The 23,986-nt window shown below is 61.5% G+C and overlaps 2 protein-coding genes across 3 annotated transcripts in view; one reads left to right on the top strand and one right to left on the bottom strand.

Annotated features, from left to right (window-relative positions):
• Positions 1-23,986, bottom strand: part of sox18 (SRY-box 18) — a gene marked incomplete at its 3' end in the record, with an annotated part of 354,190 nt that overhangs the window by 74,507 nt on the left and 255,697 nt on the right.
• On the top strand, positions 1,579-20,093 carry slc2a4rg (SLC2A4 regulator). Of its 2 annotated transcripts, none has more exons than XM_031894687.1 (9): positions 1,579-1,960; positions 7,710-7,876; positions 9,938-10,014; positions 10,106-10,293; positions 10,420-10,520; positions 10,706-10,949; positions 13,305-13,385; positions 14,708-14,790; positions 17,211-20,093. In XM_031894687.1, exons 1-9 carry the CDS (start codon positions 1,871-1,873, stop codon positions 17,320-17,322), a joined length of 1,143 nt encoding a protein of 380 aa, XP_031750547.1. In that variant the 5' UTR covers positions 1,579-1,870; the 3' UTR covers positions 17,323-20,093. The 2 variants fall into 2 exon arrangements, with proteins under 2 accessions (XP_031750547.1, XP_031750548.1); XM_031894688.1 differs by having other exon boundaries at positions 1,873-1,960; positions 7,678-7,876.

Here is a 23,986-nt window from a genome sequence, read left to right on the forward strand (position 1 = left end):
TAGGGCGTTGGTTAGGGGCAGTTGGGGTTAGGGGCAGTTGGGGTTAGGGGCAGGTTGGGGGCGGTTAGGGGCAGGTTAGGGCAGTGGGCAGGTAGGGGTAGGTTGGGGCAGTTGGGCAGTTAGGGGCAGGGTTAGGGGCAGTTGGGTTAGGGGCAGTTGGGGTTAGGGGCAGTTGGGGCAGTTAGGCGCAGGGCAGTGTAGGGGCAGGTTGGCGGCAGGGTGGGGCAGTTGGGGGCAGTTGGGGCAGTTAGGTTGGGGCAGTTAGGGTGGGGGCAGTTAGGGTTAGGGGGCAGTTAGGGTTGGGCAGTTAGGGTTAGGGGCAGTTGAGGGCAGTTAGGGTTAGGGGCATTGGGGGCAGTTAGGTAGGGGCAGTTGGGGCAGTTAGCGCCAGTTGGGGCAGTTAGGGTTAGGGGCAGTTGGGGGCAGTTAAGACGGCGTTGGAGGTGCGGCAGTCGGGCGCAGGGTGTAGGCAGTTGGGGCAGGGTTAGGGGCAGTTGGGCGGCAGGGTTAGGGCAGTTGGGGCGGCAGGTTAGGGGCAGTTGGGGCAGTTAGGGGTAGGTTAGGGCAGTTGGGGGCAGGTGGGGGCAGTTGGGGGCAGGGTTGGGGCAGTTGGGGGTAGGGTTGGGGGCAGTTGGGGGCAGGGTTGGGGGCAGTTGGGGGCAGGTTAGGGCAGTTGGGGGCAGGGTTGGGGCAGAGTTGGGCAGGGTTAGGGGCAGTTGGGGCAGTTAGGGGTAGGTTAGGGGCAGTTGGGGGCAGGGTTAGGGCAGTTGGGGCAGGGTTAGGGGCAGTTGGGGCAGGGTTAGGGGCAGTTGGCGTTGGGGGCAGGGTTAGGGCGCAGTTGGGGGCAGGGTTAGGGGCAGGGGCAGTTAGGGGCAGTTGGGGCAGTTAGGGGTAGGGTTAGGGCAGTTGGGGCAGGGTTAGGGGCAGTGGGGTAGGGTTGGGGCATTGGATTGGGGGCAGTTGGGGCAGGGTTAGGGGCAGTTGGGGGCAGGGTTGGGGGCAGGGTTGGGGGCAGTTGGGGGCAGGGTTGGGGCAGTTGGGGGCAGGGTTGGGGGCAGAGTTGGGGGCAGGGTTGGGGGCAGTTGGGGCAGGGTTAGGGGCAGTTGGGGCAGGGTTTGTGGCCGGGCAGAGTTGGGGGCAGGTTTTGGGGCAGTTGGGGCAGGGTTGGGGGCAGTTGGGGGCAGGTTGGGGGCAGAGTTGGGGCAGGTTGGGCAGTGGGGGCAGGGTTAGGGGCAGTTGGGGGCAGGGTTAGGGGCAGTTGGGGGCAGTTGGGGGCACATCACTGCTCCCCCCGCACAATCCGGAGGCCAAAGACATTTCTGCCCGTTTCAGCCAATGAGAAGCCCCGGGAGCCGCACCAGTACAGGGGAGGGGCTATGGGCACCCGGCAGCCATATTGGGGCAGTAACATGAGGGGACACAGTGGGGCCCGGCTTGGCACTAGTTGCTAGGCATCTCGTTACCTAGTAACCAGCAGTCAGACTGTAAGCTCTGTGGGAGCCCCTACTCACTCCCTGTGTATTTATACTTATATTTACTGAATAACTGTAAATGTAGCACTTCCGGTCCCAGTCTCCGATCAACGTTATGTTTGCGCCCAGGCTCCCGGAAGTGGGCGGTACTTATAGTGACAAGGACGACGGCGGCCCCGCCCCTCCCCTGAGCATGTGACCGGACCGTTGGGAAAACAACAACAATCCGCAGCCAATGGGAACAGGGGGTTTGGCCACGTGCCAAGGGGCGTGCCGTTTGTTGATGTTCCCGCTCGACCAATGGGAGCGGCGGAGGCGAGTGGGCGTGGCGGGACGGAGAGGGGGGCGTGGTCCCGGTGCGCGCCTTCTCCTGCTCGGTTTTTCCCCGCCTCCCGAATATGGCGGCTGTGAGCACCGCACTCCCGCTCCGAGCTCCCCGGGACAGCATGGGAGGCGTGCGGGAACCCGGGGCCTGGCAGGGAGCGGAGGTAACGGGAGTGGGTGGGGCACTTATACCGACCCTCCGGCACCGCCCCCTCTAGGGTAACTGTCACATACACACCGGCCCCGCCCCCTCTAGGGTAACTGTCACATACACACCGGCCCCGCCCCCTCTAGGGTAACTGTCACATACACACTGGCCCTGCCCCCTCTAGGGTAACTGTCACATACACACCGGCCCCGCCCCCTCTAGGGTAACTGTCACATACACACTGGCCCTGCCCCCTCTAGGGTAACTGTCACATACACACCTGCCCCGCCCCCTCTAGGGTAACTGTCACATACACACCAGCCCCGCCCCTCTAGGGTAACTGTCACATACACACCGCCCTGCCCCGCCCCCTCTAGGGTAACTGTCACATAACACACCCGCCCTGCCCCGCCCCCTCTAGCGGTACTGTTCACATACACACCTGCCTGCCCCGCCCCCTCTAGGGTAACTGTCACATACACACCGGCCCTGCCCCCGCCCCCTCTAGGGTAACTGTCACATACACACCGGCCCCGCCCCCTCTAGGGTAAACTGTCACATACACACCGGCCCCGCCCCCTCTAGGTAACTGTCACATACACACCGGCCCGCCCCCTCTAGGGTAACTCACATACACACCAGCCCCGCCCCCTCTAGGGTAACTGTCACATACACACCAGCCCCGCCCCCTCTAGGGTAACTGTCACATACACACCGGCCCCGCCCCCTCTAGGGTTAACTGTCACATACACACCGGCCCCGCCCCCTCTAGGGAACTGTCACATACCACACCAGCCCCGCCCCCTCATAGGGTAACTGTCACATACACACCGGCCCTGCCCCGCCCCCTCTAGGGTAACTGTCACATACACACTGGCCCTGACCCCGCCCCCTCTAGGGTTAACTGTCACATACACACCGGCCCTGCCCCCGCCCCCTTTAGGGTAACTGTCACATACACACTGGCCCTGCCCCCTTTAGGGTAACTGTCACATACACACCCAGCCCCGCCCCCTCTTAGGTAACTGTCACATACAACACCGGCCCTGCCCCGCCCCCTCTAGCGTAACTGTCACATACACACTGCCTGGCCCCCGGCTCCCCTAGGGGTAACTGTCACATACACACCGGCCCTGCCCCCGCCCCCTTTAGGGTAAACTGTCACATACACACCGGCCCTGCCCCCGCCCCCTCTTAGGGTAACTGTCACATACACACTGGCCCTGCCCCGCCCCCTCTAGGGTAATGTCACATACACACCGGCCCTGCCCCGCCCCCTCTAGGGTAACTGTCACATACACACCGGCCTGCCCCCACCCCCCTCTAGGTAACTGTCACATACACACCGGCCCTGCCCCGCCTCTAGGGTAACTGTCACATACACACCGGCCCTGCCCCACCCCCTCTAGGGTAACTGTCACATACACACTGGCCCTGCCCCCCGCCCCTCTAGGGTAACTGTCACATACACACCGGCCCTGCCCCCGCCCCCTTTAGGGTAACTGTCACATACACACTGGCCCTGCCCCCTCTAGGGTAACTGTCACATACACACCAGCCCCCGCCCCTCTAGGGTAACTGTCACATACACACTGGCCCTGCCCCGCCCCCTCTAGGGTAACTGTCACATACACACTGGCCCTGCCCCCCGCCCCTCTAGGGTAACTCCCATACACACCTGCCCCGCCCCTCTAGGGTAACTGTCACATACACACCGGCCCTTCCCCCGCCCCCTCTAGGGTAACTGTCACATACACACCGGCCCTGCCCCCGCCCCCATTTTTGAGGTAACTGTCACATACACACCGGCCCTGCCCCCGCCCCCTTAGGGTAACTGTCACATACACACCGGCCCCTGCCCCCGCCCCTCTAGGGTAACTGTCACATACACACTGGCCCATGCCCCGCCCCCTCTAGGGTAACTGTCACATACACACCGGCCCTGCCCCGCCCCCATCTAGGGTAACTGTCACATACACACCAGCCCCGCCCCTCTAGGGTAACTGTCACATACACACCGGCCCCGCCCCTCTAGGGTAACTGTCACATACACACCGGCCGCCCCCTCTAGGGTAACTGTCACATACACACCAGCCCCGCCCCCTCTAGGGTAACTGTCACATACACACCGGCCCTGCCCCGCCCCCTCTAGGGTAACTGTCACATACACACTGGCCCTGCCTGCCCCCTCTAGGGTAACTGTCACATACACACCAGGCCCTGCCCCGCCCCCTCTAGGGTAACTGTCACATACACACCGGCCCTGCCCCGCCCCCTTTAGGGTAACTGTCACATACACACTGGCCCTGCCCCGCCCCCTCTAGGGTAACTGTCACATACACACTGGCCCTGCCCCCTCTAGGGTAACTGTCACATACACACCAGCCCCGCCCCCTCTAGGGTAACTGTCACATACACACCGGCCCTGCCCCGCCCCCTCTAGGGTAACTGTCACATACACACTGGCCCTGCCCCGCCCCCCTCTTAGGTAACTGTCACATACACACCGGCCCTGCCCCCGCCCCTTTAGGGTAACTGTCACATACACACTGGCCCTGCCCCCGCCCCCTCTAGGGTAACTGTCACATACACACCAGCCCCGCCCCCTCTAGGGTAACTGTCACATACACACCGGCCCTGCCCCGCCCCCTCTAGGGTAACTGTCACATACACACTGGCCCTGCCCCGCCCCCTCTAGGGTTAACTGTCACATACACACTGGCCCTGCCCCGCCCCCTCTAGGGTAACTGTCCAATACACACCGGCCCTGCCCCTCTAGGGTAACTGTCACATACACACCGGCCCCGCCCCTCTAGGGTAACTGTCACATACACACCAGCCCCGCCCCCTCTAGGGTAACTGTCACATACACACCGGCCCCGCCCCTCTAGGGTAACTGTCACATACACACCGGCCCGCCCCCTCTAGGGTAACTGTCACATACACACCAGCCCCGCCCCCTCTAGGGTAACTGTCACATACACACCGGCCCCGCCCCCTCTAGGGTAACCTGTCACATACACACCGGCCCCGCCCCCTCTAGGGTAACTGTCACATACACACCAGCCCCGCCCCCTCTAGGGTAACTGTCACATACACCCGGCCCTGCCCCGTCCCCTCTAGGGTAACTGTCACATACACACCGGCCCTGCCCCGCCCCCTCTAGGGTAACTGTCACATACAACCGGCCCTGCCCCGCCCCCTCTAGGGTAACTGTCACATACACACCAGCCCTGCCCCGCCCCCTTTAGGGTAACTGTCACATACACACTGGCCCTGCCCGCCCCCTCTAGGGTAACTGTCACATACACACCGGCCCTGCCCCCTCTAGGGTAACTGTCACATACACACCAGCCCCGCCCCCTCTAGGGTAACTGTCACATACACACCGGCCCTGCCCCGCCCCCTCTAGGGTAACTGTCACATACACACTGGCCCTGCCCCGCCCCCTCTAGGGTAACTGTCACATACACACCGGCCTGCCCCCGCCCCCTTTAGGGTAACTGTCACATACACACTGGCCCTGCCCCCTTTAGGGTAACTGTCACATACACACCAGCCCCGCCCCCTCTAGGGTAACTGTCACATACACACCGGCCCTGCCCCGCCCCCTCTAGGGTAACTGTCACATACACACTGGCCCTGCCCCGCCCCTTTAGGGTAACTGTCACATACACACCGGCCCTGCCCCCGCCCCCTTTAGGGTAACTGTCACATACACCCGGCCAACAAATAAGCACACCAGAACACAACACATAACAAATAAATTAGGGTAACTGTCACATACACACTGGCCCTGCCCCGCCCCCTCTAGGGTAACTGTCGTACATACACACCGGCAACATAAGAACCCCCACCCCCTCTAGGGTAACATGTCACATACACACCGGCCCTGCCCCCACCCCCTCTAGGGTAACTGTTACATACACACCGGCCCTGCCCCCCCCTCTAGGGTAACTGTCACATACACACTGGCCCTGCCCCGCCCCCTCTAGGGTAACTGTCACATACACACCGGCCCTGCCCCACCCCCTCTAGGGTAACTGTCACATACACACCGGCCCTGCCCCGCCCCCTCTAGGGTAACTGTCACAATACACACCGGCCCTGCCCCACCCCCTCTAGGGTAACTGTCACATACACACTGGCCCTGCCCCCGCCCCCCTAAGGGTAACTGTCACATACACACCGGCCCTGCCCCCCCCGCCCCTTAGGGTAACTGTCACATACACACTGGCCCTGCCCCCCCTCATAGGGTAACTGTCACATACACACCAGCCCGCCCCCTCTAGGGTAACTGTCACATACACACTGGCCCTGCCCCGCCCCCTCTAGGGTAACTGTCACATACACACTGGCCCTGCCCCCGCCCCTCTAGGGTAACTCACATACACACCTGCCCCGCCCCCTCTAGGGTAACTGTCACATACACACCGGCCTTCCCCGCCCCATCTAGGGTAACTGTCACATACACACCGGCCCTGCCCCCGCCCCCTTTAGGGTAACTGTCACATACACACCGGCCCTGCCCCGCCCCCTCTAGGGTAACTGTCACATACACACCGGCCCTGCCCCCGCCCCTCTAGGGTAACTGTCACATACACACTGGCCCTGCCCCGCCCCCTCTAGGGTAACTGTCACATACACACCGGCCCTGCCCCCGCCCCCTCTAGGGTAACTGTCACATACAACCGGCCCTGCCCCGCCCCCTCTAGGGTAACTGTCACATACACACCGGCCCTGCCCGCCCCCCTTTAGGGTAACTGTCACATACACACTGGGCCCTGCCCCTCTAGGGTAACTGTCACATACACACCAGCCCCGCCCCCTCTAGGGTAACTGTCACATACACACTGGCCTGCCCCCGCCCCCTCTAGGGTAACTGTCACATACACACTGGCCCTGCCCCCGCCCCCTCTAGGGTAACTGTCACATACACACCTGCCCCGCCCCCTCTAGGGTAACTGTCACATACACACCGGCCCTGCACCCGCCCCCTCTAGGGTAACTGTCACATACACACCGGCCCTGCCCCCGCCCCCTTTAGGGTAACTGTCACATACACACCGGCCCTGCCCCCGCCCCCTCTAGGGTAACTGTCACATACACACCGGCCCTGCCCCCGCCCCCTCTAGGGTAACTGTCACATACACACTGGCCCTGCCCCGCCCCCTCTAGGGTAACTGTCACATACACACCGGCCCTGCCCCCGCCCCCTTTAGGGTAGGTAGACACCCCTGGCAACCAGTAGTACCCACCCCCTCAGCACTTACCCAGACACCCCTGGGCACCAGTAGTACCCACCCCCTCAGCACTTACCCAGAACCCCTGGCACCAGTAATACCCACCCCCTCAGCACTTACCCAGACACCCCTGGGCACCAGTAATACCCACCCCCTCAGCACTTACCCAGACACCCCTGGGCACCATTATTACTGAGCCCTCCCCACACTAATACCCACCGCCAGATGATGCCCCTGGGCACCAAAAGTACCAACTTACCCCCCCCCACTAATATACACCCACCCCTCCCAGGTACCCCCTGCCCATCAGTTATACTAGTTAATGCCCCTAGGTACCCGCTGTACCACTGCCCCCATGCCAAGCTGTGCCCCCTGTGCAAAGGGCAAGTAAAGCCATGATCAGTAGATGAATATACACAGCCCCCCCATTATATTAAGTTGTGTGTAACTGTAGCGCCCGTCCCTCTTTACATCACTGTCTGCCCCACAGAGCTGACAATCTGATGCTGCTCTCGCATGCAGGTCCCTCTCTCCTGCTGTGACTGCGGAGCCCGACGCGAGAGGATTCTGGCCGAGTGTCACCCCGGGCACTGCCAGCGCCATATTCTCCCTACCCAGCAGCCCCAGTGCGGCAGCAGCTACAGCCCTCAGGCACCGCCCTCTTCCGTCATTCCTGTCCCCAAACACAGGTCAGTGGGAGGAGGGGGGCGGGGCATAGGTACTGAAGAGCTTACAGTCTATGCTCAAATGCAGCCCCTCTGTGCTTCCGAGGGGTGGGTAATAGGGCAAAGGGGCGGGCTCATTATGTGCCACTCCCACTGCAGGAATAGTTAATACGGGGGGGGGGCAATACAAGGGACTTGTGTTCTGCTCCTTCTTTTCATGGAAAAATATAATTATCTTTATTTAAATGATCATTTTATCCTCCCCCTTTAATCAAGGAAGTTGGTTTAAGTAAAAATAATGTGCTCTGTATAAACAAACCCTACCTCTTCCGCCATCTGTGTGTCAGGTTTAGGCTGATGCCCCACGGAGAGATCAATTGCGTGAGTAGGAGGAGCTAGAGGGAGGGGTATATGGGTAAGTAGGAGGAGCTAGAGGGAGGGGTATATGGGTAAGTAGGAGGAGCTAGAGGGAGGGGTAAATGGGTGAGTAGGAGGAGCTAGAGGGAGGGGTATATGGGTGAGTAGGAGGAGTTAGAGGGAGGGGTATATGGGTGAGTAGGAGGAGTTAGAGGGAGGGGTATATGGGTGAGTGGGAGGAGTTAGAGGGAGGGGTATGTGGGTGAGTAGGAGGAGCTATAGAGAGGGGTATATGGGTGAGTAGGAGGAGTTAGAGGGAGGGGTATGTGGTTGAGTAGCAGGAGTTATAGGGAGGGGTATATGGAGCAATAGGAGGAGTTATAGGGAGGGGTATATAGAGCAATAGGAGGAGTTATAGGGAGGGGTATATAGAAGCAGTAGGAGGAGTTATAGGGAGGGGTATATGGAGCAATAGGAGGAGTTATAGGGAGGGGTATATAGAGCAATAGGAGGAGTTATAGGGAGGGGTATATAGAGCAGTAGGAGGAGTTATAGGGAGGGGTTATATGAAGCAGTAGGAGGAGTTATAGGGAGGGGTATATGGAGCAATAGGAGGAGTTATAGGGAGGGGTATATGGAGCAATAGGAGGAGTTATAGGGAGGGTATATGGAGCAATAGGAGGAGTTATAGGGAGGGGTATATGGAGCAATAGGAGGAGTTATAGGGAGGGGTTATATGGAGGCAATAGGAGGAGTTATAGGGAGGGGTATATGGAGCAAATAGGAGGAGTTATAGGGAGGGGTATATGGAGCAATGGGAGGAGTTATAGGGAGGGGTATATGGATGAGTAGGAGGAGTTAGAGGGAGGGGTATATGGGTGAGTAGGAGGAGTTAGAGGGAGGGGTATGTGGGTGAGTAGGAGGAGTTATAGGGAGGGGTATGTGGTTGAGTAGCAGGAGTTAGAGGGAGGGGTATATGGGTGAGTAGGAGGAGTTAGAGGGAGGGGTATGTGGGTGAGTACGAGGAGCTATAGAGAGGGGTATATGGGTGAGTAGGAGGAGTTATAGGGAGGGGTATGTGGTTGAGTAGCAGGAGTTATAGGGAGGGGTATATGGAGCAATAGGAGGAGTTATAGGGAGGGGTATATGGAGCAATAGGAGGAGTTATAGGGAGGGGTTATATGAAGCAGTAGGAGGAGTTATAGGGAGGGGTATATGGAGCAATAGGGAGGAGTTATAGGGAGGGGTATATGGAGCAATGGAGGAGTTATAGGGAGGGGTATATGGAGCAATAGGAGGAGTTATAGGGAGAGGTATATGGAGCAATAGGAGGAGTTATAGGGAGGGGTATATGGAGCAATAGGAGGAGTTATAGGGAGGGGTATATGGAGCAATAGGAGGAGTTATAGGGAGGGTTTATATGGAGTAATAGGAGGAGTTATAGGGAGGGGTATATGGAGCAATAGGAGGAATTATAGGGAGGGGTATATGGAGCAATGGGAGGAGTTATAGGGAGGGGTTATATGGAGCAATAGGAGGAGTTATAGGGAGGGGTATATGGAGCAATGGGAGGAGTTATAGGGAGGGAAGGGAGTATATGGAGGCAATGGAGGGTTATGGGGGGGTATATGGAGCAATGGGAGGAGTTAGAGGGAGGGGTATATGGATGAGTGGGAGGAGCTGCCATGCTGGGTCCCTATAATAACCGGACGTACCTGTCACTCACAGGCTGGACGAGGCAATTGCTGCTGCTGCACTGACAAGTTTGTCATCGGGCCCCATGGTTGTGGGTGTGGGGGCCACAGGTAAGTGCTGCTGTGGGGGGGAGGGTTACCATGGTACCCGGGCCGGAGGTATTATGGGTCAGATACAGGTGTGACACTTGTGTTGCTGCAGACTGTAACGCACGGCCGTGCCGGGATAGCGCCGCCTCCATCTGCCGGAGCCCCTGTGATCTGTACATGGAGATGCCCCCCCCGTACCCCCTCTCTGCCCCCCCGTACCCAGCACCCCCGGATGCCGCTATCGAGGACTCAGACACCACCCACCTCCTGTTTGGGGACCCGATTCCCCGAAAGAGAAAGGTGAGGGGCTCTCCTTGTAGGGGTAAGTGGGGGCCCCATGGGCAGGAGGGGCCACAGGGAATGTGAGGGAGGGGCCACAGGTTCTGCCCCGCCCCCCCCCCCCATGGCTTTTATCTTCTCTCTCAGAATTCCGGTCGGATCCTGTTCCGCTGCCTGTGGAAGAATTGTGGGAAGGTTCTCAGCACCTCAACTGCCATCCAGAAGCACATCCGAGTGGCGCATCTGGGGTGAGTCTGTGTGGCACCTCCTGATTGGCCACAGGCACTTGGGTCTGAGTGAGTGAGCGAGTGAGGCACTTGGGTCTGAGTGAGGTACTTGGGTCTCTGGGGGCCAGGGGGCAGTAGGTGGGGGCCGGGGGGCAGTAGGGGGGTTGCCGGGGGGCAGTACCATCCAGTGATGTGGTTGTTTGCAGGCGGAGCTTAGAGCACAGTGATGGGGAGGAGGATTTCTATTACACAGAGATTGATATCACCATGGATACCCTGAGTGACGGGCTCTCCAGCCTGACCCCCACCTCCCCCACCACCTGCGGCCCCCCAGCCTTCCCCTACGCCATGTCCCTGGGAGCCACCAACGGCACCGACCTGCCCCTCGTGTCCCCCCTGAGTCTGTCAGCGCCCGGCAACCTGTGCCACGTGCACTCCGACCATCCTTACCAGTAAGGGCACAGCCCCGGGCACAGGGGTGGGGGGGGAGGGGCAGGGGGTGATGGGGGGAAAGGGACGCAGGGGTGATGGGGGAGAGGGAGGCAGGGGGTGATGGGCGGGAGAAAGGGGGAGAGGGAGGCAGGGGTGATGGGGGAGAGGGAGGCAGGGGGTGATGGGCGGGGAGAAAGGGGGAAGAGGGAGGCAGGGGTGATGGGGGAGAGGGAGGCAGGGGGTGATGGGCGGGAGAAAGGGGAGAGGGAGGCAGGGTGATGGGGGAGAGGGAGGCAGGGGTGATGGGGAGAGGGAGGCAGGGGGTGATGGGAGGGGTGATGGGAGGGGAGGCAGGGGGTGATGGCGGGAGAAGGGGGAGAGGGAGGCAGGGGATGGAGGGTGGAGAGGGAGGCAGGGGGTGATGGGGGAGAGGGAGGCAGGGGGTGATGGGGGAGAGGGAGGCAGGGGTGATGGGGGGGAGGGAGCAGGGGGTGATGGGGGAGAGGGAGGCAGGGGTGATGGATGGGGGGGGAGGGAGGCAGGGGGTGATGGGGAGAGGGAGGCAGGGGTGATGGGGGGAGGGAGGCAGGGGGTGATGGGGAGAGGGAGGCAGGGGTGATGGGGAGAGGGAGGCAGGGGGTGATGGGGGAGAGGGAGGCAGGGGGTGATGGGCGGGAGAAAGGGGGAGAGGGAGGCAGGGGTGATGGGGGAGAGGGAGGCAGGGGGTGATGGGGGAGAGGGAGGCAGGGGGTGATGGAGGGAGGGAGGCAGGGGGTGATGGGCGGGAGAAGGGGGGAGAGGGAGGCAGGGGATGGAGGGTGGAGAGGGAGGCAGGGGGTGGATGGGGAGAGGGAGGCAGGGGGTGATGGGGGGAGAGGAGGCAGGGGTGATGGCGGGGAGGGAGGCAGGGGGTGATGGGGGGAGAGGGAGGCAGGGGTGATGGATGGGGGGGGAGGGAGGCAGGGGGTGATGGGGGAGAGGGAGGCAGGGGGTGATGGGGAGCAGGGAGGCAGGGGGTGATGGGGGGGAGAGGGAGGCAGGGGTGATGGGGGAGAGGGAGGCAGTGGGTTGATGGGGGGAGAGGGAGGCAGGTGGTGATGGGGGAGAGGGAGGCAGGGGGTGATGGGGGAGAGGGAGGCAGGGGTGATGGGGGAGAGGAGGCTAGGGGGTGGAGGGCAGGGGGGGAGGCAGGGGGTGATGGGCGGAGAAGGGGGGAGAGGGAGGCAGGGGTGATGGGGGAGAGGGAGGCAGGGGGTGATGGGCAGGGGAGGAAGGCAGGGGGTGATGGGGCGGAAGAGGGAGGCAGGGTGATGGTATGGGGGGAGGGAGGCAGGGGGTGATGGGGAGGAAGGGAGGCAGGGGTGCATGGGGGAGGGAGGCAGGGGATGATGGCGGGAGAAGGGGGGAGAGGGAGGCAGGGGATGGAGGGTGGAGAGGAGGCAGGGGGTGATGGGGGGGCAGGGCAGGCAGTGGTGGATGGGGGGGAGGGAGGAACAGGGGGTGATGGGGGTAGAGGGAGGCAGGGGTGCATGGAATGGATGGGGGGGAGGGAGGCAGGGGGTGGATGGGGGAGAGGGAGGCAGGGGTGATGGGGGGAGGCAGGGGGTGAGGGGGGAGAGGGAGGCAGGGGGTGATGGGTGCGGGAGGGAGGCAGGGGTGATGGGCGGGGAAGGGGAGAGGGAGGCAGAGGGGATAGAGGGGAGAGGGAGGCAGGGGGGTGATGGGGAAGAGTGGAGGCAGGGGTGATGGGGGCGAGGGGAGGCAAGGCGGTGATTGGGGAGAGGGAGGCAGGGCGAGTGTATGGGGGGAGAGGGAGGCAGGGGGTGATGGGCGGGGAGAAGGGGGTGAGAGGGAGGCAGGGGATAGAGGGGAGCAGGGATGGCAGGGGTGATGGGGGAGAGGGACGGCAGGGGGTGATGGGGGGAGAGGGAGGCAGGGGATGATGGGGGAGAGGGGAGGCAGGGGGTGATGGTGGGAGAGGGGAGGCAGGGGGTGATGGGGGAGAGGGAGGCAGACGTGGTGATAGGGGAGAGGGAGGCAGGGGGTGATGGGGGGAGAGGCGAGGCAGGGGTGATGGGGGAAGAGGAGGCAGGGGGTGATGGGGGAGAGGAGGCAGGGGGTGATGGGGGATGAGTGAGCAGGGGATTGGAGGGGGAGAAGAGGAGGTAGGGTGATGGGGGGAGAGGGAGGCAGGGGTTGAGGGGGGAGAGGGAGGCAGGGGGTGATGGGGGGGAGAGGGAGGCAGGGGATGGAGGGGGGAGAAGGAGGTAGGGGGTGATGGGGGAGAGGGAGGCAGGGGGGTGATGGGGGGAGAGGGAGGCAGTGATAGTGATCAGGGTATAGAAGGGTTAAATGGAATCTCCTCTCTCCCCTCAGGCTCCTGTTACCAGTTGCGACTCCCCCAAAGTTGGATTTTCCTGGCAGTCGCCCCCATTGCTCATCAGAGCCCCGACTGTGAGTCCCACTCAGTAACCTTACGGGGCAAGGGCACCCCAACTGGAGAGCTGGGTGTGTTACACTAGGGAGGGGGCGGTACCACTAGGGAGGGGCGGTACCACTAGGGAGGGGGAGGTTACACTAGGGAGGGGGCGGTACCATAGGGAAGGGGAGGTTACACTAGGGAGGGGCAGTACCACTAGAGAGGCAAAGTGTAACCAACAAGGGAGGGGCAGGTTACACTAGGGAGGGGCGGTACCACTAGGAGGGGGACGGTTACACTAGGGAGGGGGCGGTACCACTAGGGAGGCCGTACCACTAGGGAGGGGAGGTAACACTAGGCAGAGGGCGGTACCACTAGGGAGGGGGAGGTACCACTAGGAAGGGGTGTGTTACACTAGGGAGGGGGCGGTACCACTAGGGAGGGGGAGGGTTACACTAGGGAGGGGGAGGTACCACTAGGGGAGGGCGGTAACACTAGGAAGGGGCAGGTACAGGTTACACTAGGGAGGGGCAGTACCACTAGGGAGGGGAGGGTTACACTAGGGAGGGGGAGGTACCACTAGGGAGGGGCAGTACCACTAGGGAGGGGCAGTACCACTTGGGAGGGCGGTAACACTAGGGAGGGGCAGGTACAGGTTACACTAGGGAGGGGGAGATAACACTAGGGAGGGGCAGGTACAGGTTACACTAGGGAGGGGAGATAACACTAGGGAGGGGGAGATAACACTAGGGAGGGCAGGTACAGGTTACACTAGGGAGGGGGAGATAACACTAGGAGGGGGCAGGTACAGGTTACACTAGGGAGCGGGAGATAACACTAGGGGAGGGGAGATAACACTAGGGAGGGGCAGGTACAGGTTTACACTAGGAGGGGGAGATAACACTAGGAGGGCAGGTACAGGTTACACTAGGAGGGGGAGATAACACTAGGGAGGGGGAATAACAACTAGGGAGGGGCAGGTACAGGTTACCACTAGGGAGGGGGAGATAACACTAGGGAGGGGCAGGTACAGGTTACACTAGGGAGGGGGAGATAACACTAGGGAGGGGCAGGTACAGGTTACACTAGGGAGGGGGAGATAACACTAGGGAGGGGCAGGTACAGGTTACACTAGGGAGGGGGAGATAACACTAGGGAGGGGCAGGTACAGGTTACACTAGGGAGGGGGAGATAACACTAGGGAGGGGGAGATAACACTAGGGAAGGGGAGGTTACACTAGGGAAGGGGAGGTTACACTAGGGAAGGGGAGGTTACAATAGGGAGGGGGCGGTACCACTAGGGAGGGGGCGGTACCACATGACACAGGGAGTCTGTAACGCGTGTTTCTCCCCGTAGCTCCGCCCAATGCTGAGTGCAATTGAGAAGGTGCAGCCCCAAGTGATCGCCGCCCCCAGCTCTAAGCCCAACCCACTGACCCGGTGAGTCTTGGTCTCCCTGTCGCCTCATATACTTACTGGGAACCCCCCCTCCCCGGTACCCCGATCCCTCCCCTGTACCCCGATCCCTCCCCGGTACCCCGATCCCTCCCCTGTACCCCGATCCCTCCCCTGTACCCCGATCCCTCCCCTGTACCCCGATCCCTCCCCGGTACCCCGATCCCTCCCCGGTACCCCGATCCCTCCCCGGTACCCCGATCCCTCCCCTGTACCCCGATCCCTCCCCTGTACCCCGATCCCTCCCCGGTACCCCGATCCCTCCCCGGTACCCCGATCCCTCCCCGGTACCCCGATCCCTCCCCTGCCCATTCCCCTGTGCCATCTGCCTATATCCTATGTACTCACTGTACCCTTACCCACCCACTGACCCCGCCCCCTCACTGTACCCTTACCCACCCACTGATCCCGCCCCCTCACTGTACCCTTACCCACCCACTGATCCCGCCCCCTCACTGTACCCTTACCCACCCACTGATCCCTCCCCCTCACTGTACCCTTACCCACCCACTGACCCCGCCCCCTCACTGTACCCTTATCCCCCCACTGACCACGCCCCCTCACTGTACCCTTACCCACCCACTGACCCCGCCCCCTCACTGTACCTTACCCACCCACTGACCCCGCCCCCTCACTGTACCCTTACCCACCCACTGACCCCGCCCCCTCACTGTACCCTTACCCACCCACTGATCCCGCCCCCTCACTGTATCCTTACCCACCACTGATCCCTCCCCCTCACTGTACCCTTACCCACCCACTGACCCCGCCCCCTCACTGTACCTTACCCACCCACTGACCCCGCCCCCTCACTGTACCCTTACCCACCCACTGATCCGCCCCCTCACTGTACCCTTTACCCACCCACTGATCCCTCCCCCTCACTGTACCCTACCCACCCACTGACCCCCCTCACTGTTACCCACCCACTGACCCCGCCCCTCACTGTACCTTACCCACCCACTGATCCCTCCCCCTCACTGTACCCTTACCCACCCACTGATCCCTCCCCCTCACTGTACCCTTACCCACCCACTTGACCCCGCCCCCTCACTGTACCCTTACCCACCCACTGATCCCTCCCCTCACTGTACCCTTACCCACCCACTGATCCCTCCCCTCCACTGTACCCTTACCCACCCACTGATCCCTCCCCCTCACTGTACCCTTACCCACCCACTGACCCCGCCCCCTCACTGTACCCTTACCCACCCACTGATCCCTCCCCCTCACTGTACCCTTACCCAACCCACTGATCCCCTCCCCCTCACTGTACCCTTACCCACCCACTGATCCCTCCCCCTCACTGTGACCCTTACCCACCCACTGACCCGCCCCCTCACTGTACCCTTACCCACCCACTGACCCCGCCCCCTCACTGTACCCTTACCCACCCACTGATCCCTCCCCCTCACTGTACCCTTACCCACCCACTGATCCCTCCCCCTCACTGTACCCTTACCCACCCACTGATCCCTCCCCCTCACTGTACCCTACCCACCCACTGATCCCTCCCCCTCACTGTACCCTTACCCACCCACTGATCCCTCCCCCTCACTGTACCCTTACCCACCCACTGATCCCCCTTACCTCCCCCCTGCCCCCCCTCACTGTACCCTTACCCACCCACTGATCCCTCCCCCTCACTGTACCCTTACCCACCCACTGATCCCTCCCCTCACTGTACCTTACCCACCCACTGATCCCCTCACTTACCCTTACCCACCCACTGATCCCTCCTTACCCACCCACTGACCCCGCCCCCTCACTGTACCCTTACCCACCCACTGACCCCGCCCACTCACTGTACCCTTACCCACCCACTGACCCCGCCCACTCACTGTACCCTTACCCACCCACTGATCCCTCCCCCTCACTGTACCCTTACCCACCCACTGATCCCTTCCCCCTCACTTGTACCCTTACCCACCCACTGATCCCTCCCCCTCACTGTACCCTTACCCACCCACTGACCCCGCCCTCACTGTACCCTTACCCACCCACTGATCCCTCCCCCTCACTGTACCCTTACCCACCCACTGATCCCTCCCCCTCACTGTACCCTTACCACCCACTGATCCCCTCACTGTACCCTTACCCACCCACTGATCCCTCCTTACCCACCCACTGACCCCGCCCCCTCACTGTACCCTTACCCACCCACTGACCCCGCCCACTCACTGTACCCTTACCCACCCACTGACCCCGCCCACTCACTGTACCCTTACCCACCCACTGATCCCTCCCCCTCACTGTACCCTTACCCACCCACTGATCCCCTCACTGTACCCTTACCCACCCACTGATCCCTCCTTACCCACCCACTGACCCCGCCCCCTCACTGTACCCTTACCCACCCACTGACCCCGCCCCCTCACTGACCCCGCCCCTGCTGTTTCTCCCAGGAAGCCGCGTGGGGAAGCCAAGAAGTGCCGCAAGGTGTATGGGATGGAGCGGCGGGACATGTGGTGCACCTCGTGCCGCTGGAAGAAGGCCTGTCAGAGGTTCATAGACTGAGGCGCCGGGCACTTTGGGTCGGAACCAGGACAGTTTTAGGCTCCTGATTTTTCTAATGAATTCCCTTCCCAGTGGGCTCGGCCTGGCGCGGGGGCTTTTCTCAGGCAGGGGCTTATGTGTAAATACCCCCGGCACTGTCCTGCCCATAGGGGGCACTATCTCCCCAAGCCCACAGGGGGCAGTGCCACCTTCTTCCTGGAACCAGGCATGCTTGTTTTTACCCCAGCTGGGGGGGTAATAGCAGTTTGTTGCTATCTTTGCACAGTAAGGGGCAACTTTTATACGTGTATTAGTGAGTTTTGTACCCTGCGGGGGCACCGTGACTGCACTATTACTGGGGTGAGTGGGGGTACTTGTGTGAGTGTGAGTGGGGGCAGTTGTAATGAAGAGCCCTCGGGAGTGGGGAGGGTTGGTGCTTGCGGGTCAGGCCTTGCCCTGTGCCGGGGCACTTCCCATGGGGTATTTCAGCCATACGTCCCCCCCCCAAACCTGTGGGGCAGCTACAGAGTCCAACCCACCTTAGAGCAGATGTGGCCCGTTCTGCCCCGTGCCCGGTCCTGCCCTCTGTGCTGGGTATCAGGCCAAGTCTGCCGCCCAATCACAGCCCAGTTCCTACCGGTACCAAATAGTGAGCCCAGTTTGTGTATATTGGGGGGCACCCAGCCCAACTGGCACTTGCACAAGTGTGGCCGGGCACGGCGGGCATCCCTTGCACTAAGTGTGGGTGGGCACGGCGGGCATCCCTTGCACTAAGTGTGGGTGGGCACGGCGGGCATCCCTTGCACTAAGTGTGGGTGGGCACGGCAGGGATCCCTTGCACTAAGTGTGGCCGGGCGCGGCGGGCATCCCTTGCACTAAGTGTGGGTGGGCACGGCGGGCATCCCTTGCACTAAGTGTGGGCGGGCGCGGCGGGCATCCCTTGCACTAAGTGTGGGTGGGCGCGGCGGGCATCCCTTGCACTAAGTGTGGCCGGGCGCGGCGGGCATCCCTTGCACTAAGTGTGGGTGGGCACGGCGGGCATCCCTTGCACTAAGTGTGGCCTGGCGCGGCGGGCATCCCTTGCACTAAGTGTGGGTGGGCGCGGCGGGCATCCCTTGCACTAAGTGTGGCCGGGCGCAGCGGGCATCCCTTGCAGTAAATGTGGCCTGGCACGGCGGGCATCCCTTGCACTAAGTGTGGACGGGCGTGGCGGGCATCCCTTGCACTAAGTGTGGCCGGGCGCGGCGGGCATCCCTTGCACTAAGTGTGGGTGGGCACGGCGGGCATCCCTTGCACTAAGTGTGGCCGGGCACGGCGGGCATCCCTTGCACTAAGTGTGGCCGGGCGTGGCGGGCATCCCTTGCACTAAGTGTGGCCGGGCACGGTGGGCATCCCTTGCACTAAGTGTGGCCGGGCGCTGCGGGCATCCCTTGCACTAAGTGTGGGTGGGCACGGCGGGCATCCCTTGCACTAAGTGTGGCCTGGCGCGGCGGGCATCCCTTGCACTAAGTGTGGGTGGGCACGGCGGGCATCCCTTGCACTAAGTGTGGCCGGGCGCTGCGGGCATCCCTTGCACTAAGTGTGGGTGGGCACGGCGGGCATCCCTTGCACTAAGTGTGGCCTGGCGCGGCGGGCATCCCTTGCACTAAGTGTGGGTGGGCGCGGCGGGCATCCCTTGCAGTAAATGTGGCCTGGCACGGCGGGCATCCCTTGCACTAAGTGTGGACGGGCGTGGCGGGCATCCCTTGCACTAAGTGTGGCCGGGCGCGGCGGGCATCCCTTGCACTAAGTGTGGCCGGGCGTGGCGGGCATCCCTTGCACTAAGTGTGGCCGGGCACGGTGGGCATCCCTTGCACTAAGTGTGGCCGGCACGGCGGGCATCCCTTGCACTAAGTGTGGGTGGGCATGGCGGGCATCCCTTGCACTAAGTGTGGCCGGGCGCTGCGGGCATCCCTTGCACTAAGTGTGGGTGGGCACGGCGGGCATCCCTTGCACTAAGTGTGGGTGGGCATGGCGGGCATCCCTTGCACTAAGTGTGGGTGGGCACGGCGGGCATCCCTTGCACTAAGTGTGGGTGGGCACGGCGGGCATCCCTTGCACTAAGTGTGGCCGGCACGGCGGGCATCCCTTGCACTAAGTGTGGCCGGGCGCTGCGGGCATCCCTTGCACTAAGTGTGGCCGGCACGGCGGGCATCCCTTGCACTAAGTGTGGCCGGCACGGCGGGCATCCCTTGCACTAAGTGTGGGTGGGCATGGCGGGCATCCCTTGCACTAAGTGTGGCCGGGCGCTGCGGGCATCCCTTGCACTAAGTGTGGGTGGGCACGGCGGGCATCCCTTGCACTAAGTGTGGCCGGGCGCTGCGGGCATCCCTTGCACTAAGTGTGGGTGGGCACGGCGGGCATCCCTTGCACTAAGTGTGGCCGGGCGCTGCGGGCATCCCTTGCACTAAGTGTGGGTGGGCACGGCGGGCATCCCTTGCACTAAGTGTGGGTGGGCGCGGCGGGCATCCCTTGCACTAAGTGTGGCCGGGCATAGGGCTTGGCACGGCAGGCACCTACATTTGCACAAGGGGGGGGGGTCTCTTCTATCGAATCAACTGAGACTCTGAATTGAACCCCGGGGGGCGGAGTCTTGGGGGGGGTTAGTAGGAAACTGGGTGCTGGGTGGGAACTTGGGTATCAATTTCCATTTGTCTGGCTGTGAGACAGCGCCACCTGCTGGAGCGATTGTGCCAAGCACAGAACTTCTCTCTTCTACCCACAGGGATTAAAGGTTTTCTTTTTGTACCTTTTGCTGCTTTTCCTTCCTGAACTGCCCCTGCCCCAGTGAGCTTACACTCTAATGTCCCTATCCCATTCCCATCAGCCCCTGCCCCAATGAACTTACAATCTAAGGTCCCTATCCCATTCCCATCAGTCCCTGCCCCAGTGAGCTTACACTCTAAGGTCCCTATCCCATTCCCATCAGCCCCTGCCCCAGTGAGCTTACACTCTAATGTCCCATTCCCATCAGCCCCTGCCCCAGTGAGCTTACACTCTAATGTCCCTATCCCATTCCCATCAGTCCCTGCCCCAGTGAGCTTACACTCTAATGTCCCTATCCCATTCCCATCAGCCCCTGCCCCAATGAACTTACAATCTAAGGTCCCTATCCCATTCCCATCAGCCCCTGCCCCAGTGAGCTTACACTCTAATGTCCCTATCCCATTCCCATCAGCCCCTGCCCCAATGAACTTACAATCTAAGGTCCCTATCCCATTCCCATCAGTCCCTGCCCCAGTGAGCTTACAATCTAAGGTCCCTATCACATTCCCATCAGTCCCTGCCCCAGTGAGCTTACAATCTAAGGCCCCTATCCCATTCCCATCAGTCCCTGCCCCAGTGAGCTTACAATCTAAGGTCCCTATCACATTCCCATCAGCCCCTGCCCCAGTGAGCTTACAATCTAAGGTCCCTATCCCATTCCCATCAGTCCCTGCCCCAGTGAGCTTACAATCTAAGGTCCCTATCACATTCCCATCAGCCCCTGCCCCAGTGAGCTTACAATCTAAGGTCCCTATATTAATCTGCAGGACAACATGGCGGTTACAGTACAAAGAACATGTGACTCTTATAACTCCCAGCATCCCACCGCCACATGAAGGTGATGAGGGTCTTGGTACCTGGATTTGCAGTCGCCAGACAAGGGAACGACACCATCAGGCTCTAATGAGCGCCCCCTAGTGGTTTGGTGATAAGTGGGGAAGTACAGGGACCCCCCTACTCCAGCCGTGGGAACCCTCCCCTACTCCAGCCGTGGGAACCCCCCCCTACTCCAGCCGTGGGAACCCCCCCCTACTCCAGCCGTGGGAACCCCCCCCTACTCCAGCCGTGGGAACCCCCCCCTACTCCAGCCGTGGGAACCCTCCCCTACTCCAGCCGTGGGAACCCTCCCCTACTCCAGCCGTGGGAACCCTCCCCTACTCCAGCCGTGGGAACCCCCCTACTCCAGCCGTGGGAACCCTCCCCTACTCCAGCCGTGGGAACCCCCCCTACTCCAGCCGTGGGAACCCCCCCTACTCCAGCCGTGGGACCCCCCCCTACTCCAGCCGTGGGAACCCCCCCTACTCCAGCCGTGGGAACCCTCCCCTACTCCAGCCGTGGGAACCCTCCCCTACTCCAGCCGTGGGAACCCCCCTACTCCAGCCGTGGGAACCCCCCCCTACTCCAGCCGTGGGAACCCCCCCCTACTCCAGCCGTGGGAACCCTCCCCTACTCCAGCCGTGGGAACCCTCCCCTACTCCAGCCGTGGGAACCCCCCCCTACTCCAGCCGTGGGAACCCCCCCCTACTCCAGCCGTGGGAACCCCCCCCTACTCCAGCCGTGGGAACCCCCCCCTACTCCAGCCGTGGGAACCCTCCCCTACTCCAGCCGTGGGAACCCTCCCCTACTCCAGCCGTGGGAACCCCCCTACTCCAGCCGTGGGAACCCTCCCCTACTCCAGCCGTGGGAACCCCCCTACTCCAGCCGTGGGAACCCTCCCCTACTCCAGCCGTGGGAACCCTCCCCTACTCCAGCCGTGGGAACCCTCCCCTACTCCAGCCGTGGGAACCCCCCTACTCCAGCCGTGGGAACCCTCCCCTACTCCAGCCGTGGGAACCCCCCTACTCCAGCCGTGGGAACCCCCCTACTCCAGCCGTGGGAACCCCCCCTACTCCAGCCGTGGGAACCCCCCTACTCCAGCCGTGGGAACCCCCCCTACTCCAGCCGTGGGAACCCACCTACTCCAGCCGTGGGAACCCCCCTACTCCAGCTATGTGATAGAACTAGGGTGCTCCTGCCAGAACCCACCAGCGTTGGCCCTCTGTTGCCCCAAGGGTAGATGAGAAAAGTAGGTCCGGACTGGGATTTAAAATAGTCCCTGGGGCATTTCCAGTACACAGAGACCCAAACAGCCCCCAATGGGCCCCGGCAGCCCAGACTCGCTCCCCCGTAAGTTTTGTGCTCAGGGGAAGACGTCGGGCAGGGGCCCCTGGGGGGGTGCAGCGGGGGCACTTTGGGGGGCGGCTTTTCCACTCCCTGGTCACTCAAGTCACAGACTGTTCCCAAGAGAGCGCTTCAGCAGCGAGACACCCGCAGTCACTCTCCTGCCCCAAGGCTGCCTGGGTCGGACCAGGGACTCTAGAACCACTTACTGTTGGGGCCCAGGCTTCATCCAATCCCCTCGGGCCCTTGTGCCCAAACCAGAAGGGGTAGGAATGAAGCCTCCCCCACTCATCTTGCCCCACTCTCTGCCTCTTGGGAGTCCTGGGCCCCTAAATACCCCCAGCCGAGACCCTTACAGTCCCCAGCCCCCCCAGCCATGTGAAGCTACAGGGTCTCCAAACCATTTGGCTACAAAATGGAGTTGGGATTGGGGGTGTCACTGTTCCTTTGTAAGGAAAGAGTTAATAGCAGAAAGTCCCCGGAGAGACATGGGAACTCCATGCGAGACAGCTCCAGTCCGAGCAGCTCCAGTCCATGTGGCCTCGTTGGCTGTTATCAGATCCTCTAGAACCCACCAATCACAATGAGGATGGACAATCCCAGGGGGTAGGGAACCCCCAAATCATCATTCTGGGGAGACGTTCTGGGCTGGAGTTTAGGGAATGGGAACGAGACCCAAAGCCCAGAGGGTCCAATCTCCATGGACTGAATATGAAAATCCAACTGGGTCTCAGAATGTTCCCTGTAGCTTCTCCCCCACCTCCCAGTTTGCTCCTCGGAACTTCTCATGTGTGGAACCTCCTCCCAAGCCCCTTCCTGCACCCCCAGAACTGATACAGAGCTTGGGAAGTGTTGGTGGGACCCCACGTGTCCATCTCTAGGGGGACCCCCCACACTCTCTGCTCTGGGTTTGGAGCCGAGCAGTTCCACACAAGGACCAAGTGAGACCCGTAAGGACCAAGTGAGACCCATAAAGGACCAAGTGAGACCCGTAAGGACCAAGTGAGACCCGTAAGGACCAAGTGAGACCCGTAAGGACCAAGTGAGACCCGTAAGGACCAAGTGAGACCCGTAAGGACCAAGTGAGACCCGTAAGGACCAAGTGAGACCCGTAAGGACCAAGTGAGACCCGTAAGGACAAAGTGAGACCCGAGAGACTCCACCCCACCCTCGATCCCCGGTGCCACCTTGGTACTCACCTGTAGTTGCCCGAGCTTGGGTGCCACTTCCTGTTCTGCCCCTGGACCAAGATGGAGGAGGGGAGTTCCCATTAGGGCTCATCTCCCACACTGGGGGGCATTAACCCATTAATTCCAGGACACACAAAATAATCAGCCCCCCAGCCCTGTCCTTACCTCCTGCCCTATGGGCGACATCCCCACTACTCTGTATGGGGCACAAGGGGGGGGGGGGGGAGACAGCTAGGCCACGCCCACCTCCAGACCCTCATCGGTATTTATAGGGGTGCCACACCCCTCCCCTTGGGACACCTATCCCCACACTGTGTGAGTAAGAGATAAAGTAGAAGTGGAACCGACGCTTCCCCAGTTCCAGGTTTCAGGTTCCAGGTCGGTTCCGCTGGGTCGGTTCTACGTTTCCTTCTTTTACATTTCATAAAACTCAATATATTAACCCCTTAGTAGCAGGAACCCTGCCTCTCCCTCATGTGCCCGGGGTAACTCCCATGTAAAGCCCCCCCAGCTGCCTGGTCAGTCCCTGG

Source organism: Xenopus tropicalis, chromosome 10 (genome assembly GCF_000004195.4).
Source record: "Xenopus tropicalis strain Nigerian chromosome 10, UCB_Xtro_10.0, whole genome shotgun sequence".
Taxonomy (NCBI): Eukaryota; Metazoa; Chordata; class Amphibia; order Anura; family Pipidae; genus Xenopus; species Xenopus tropicalis.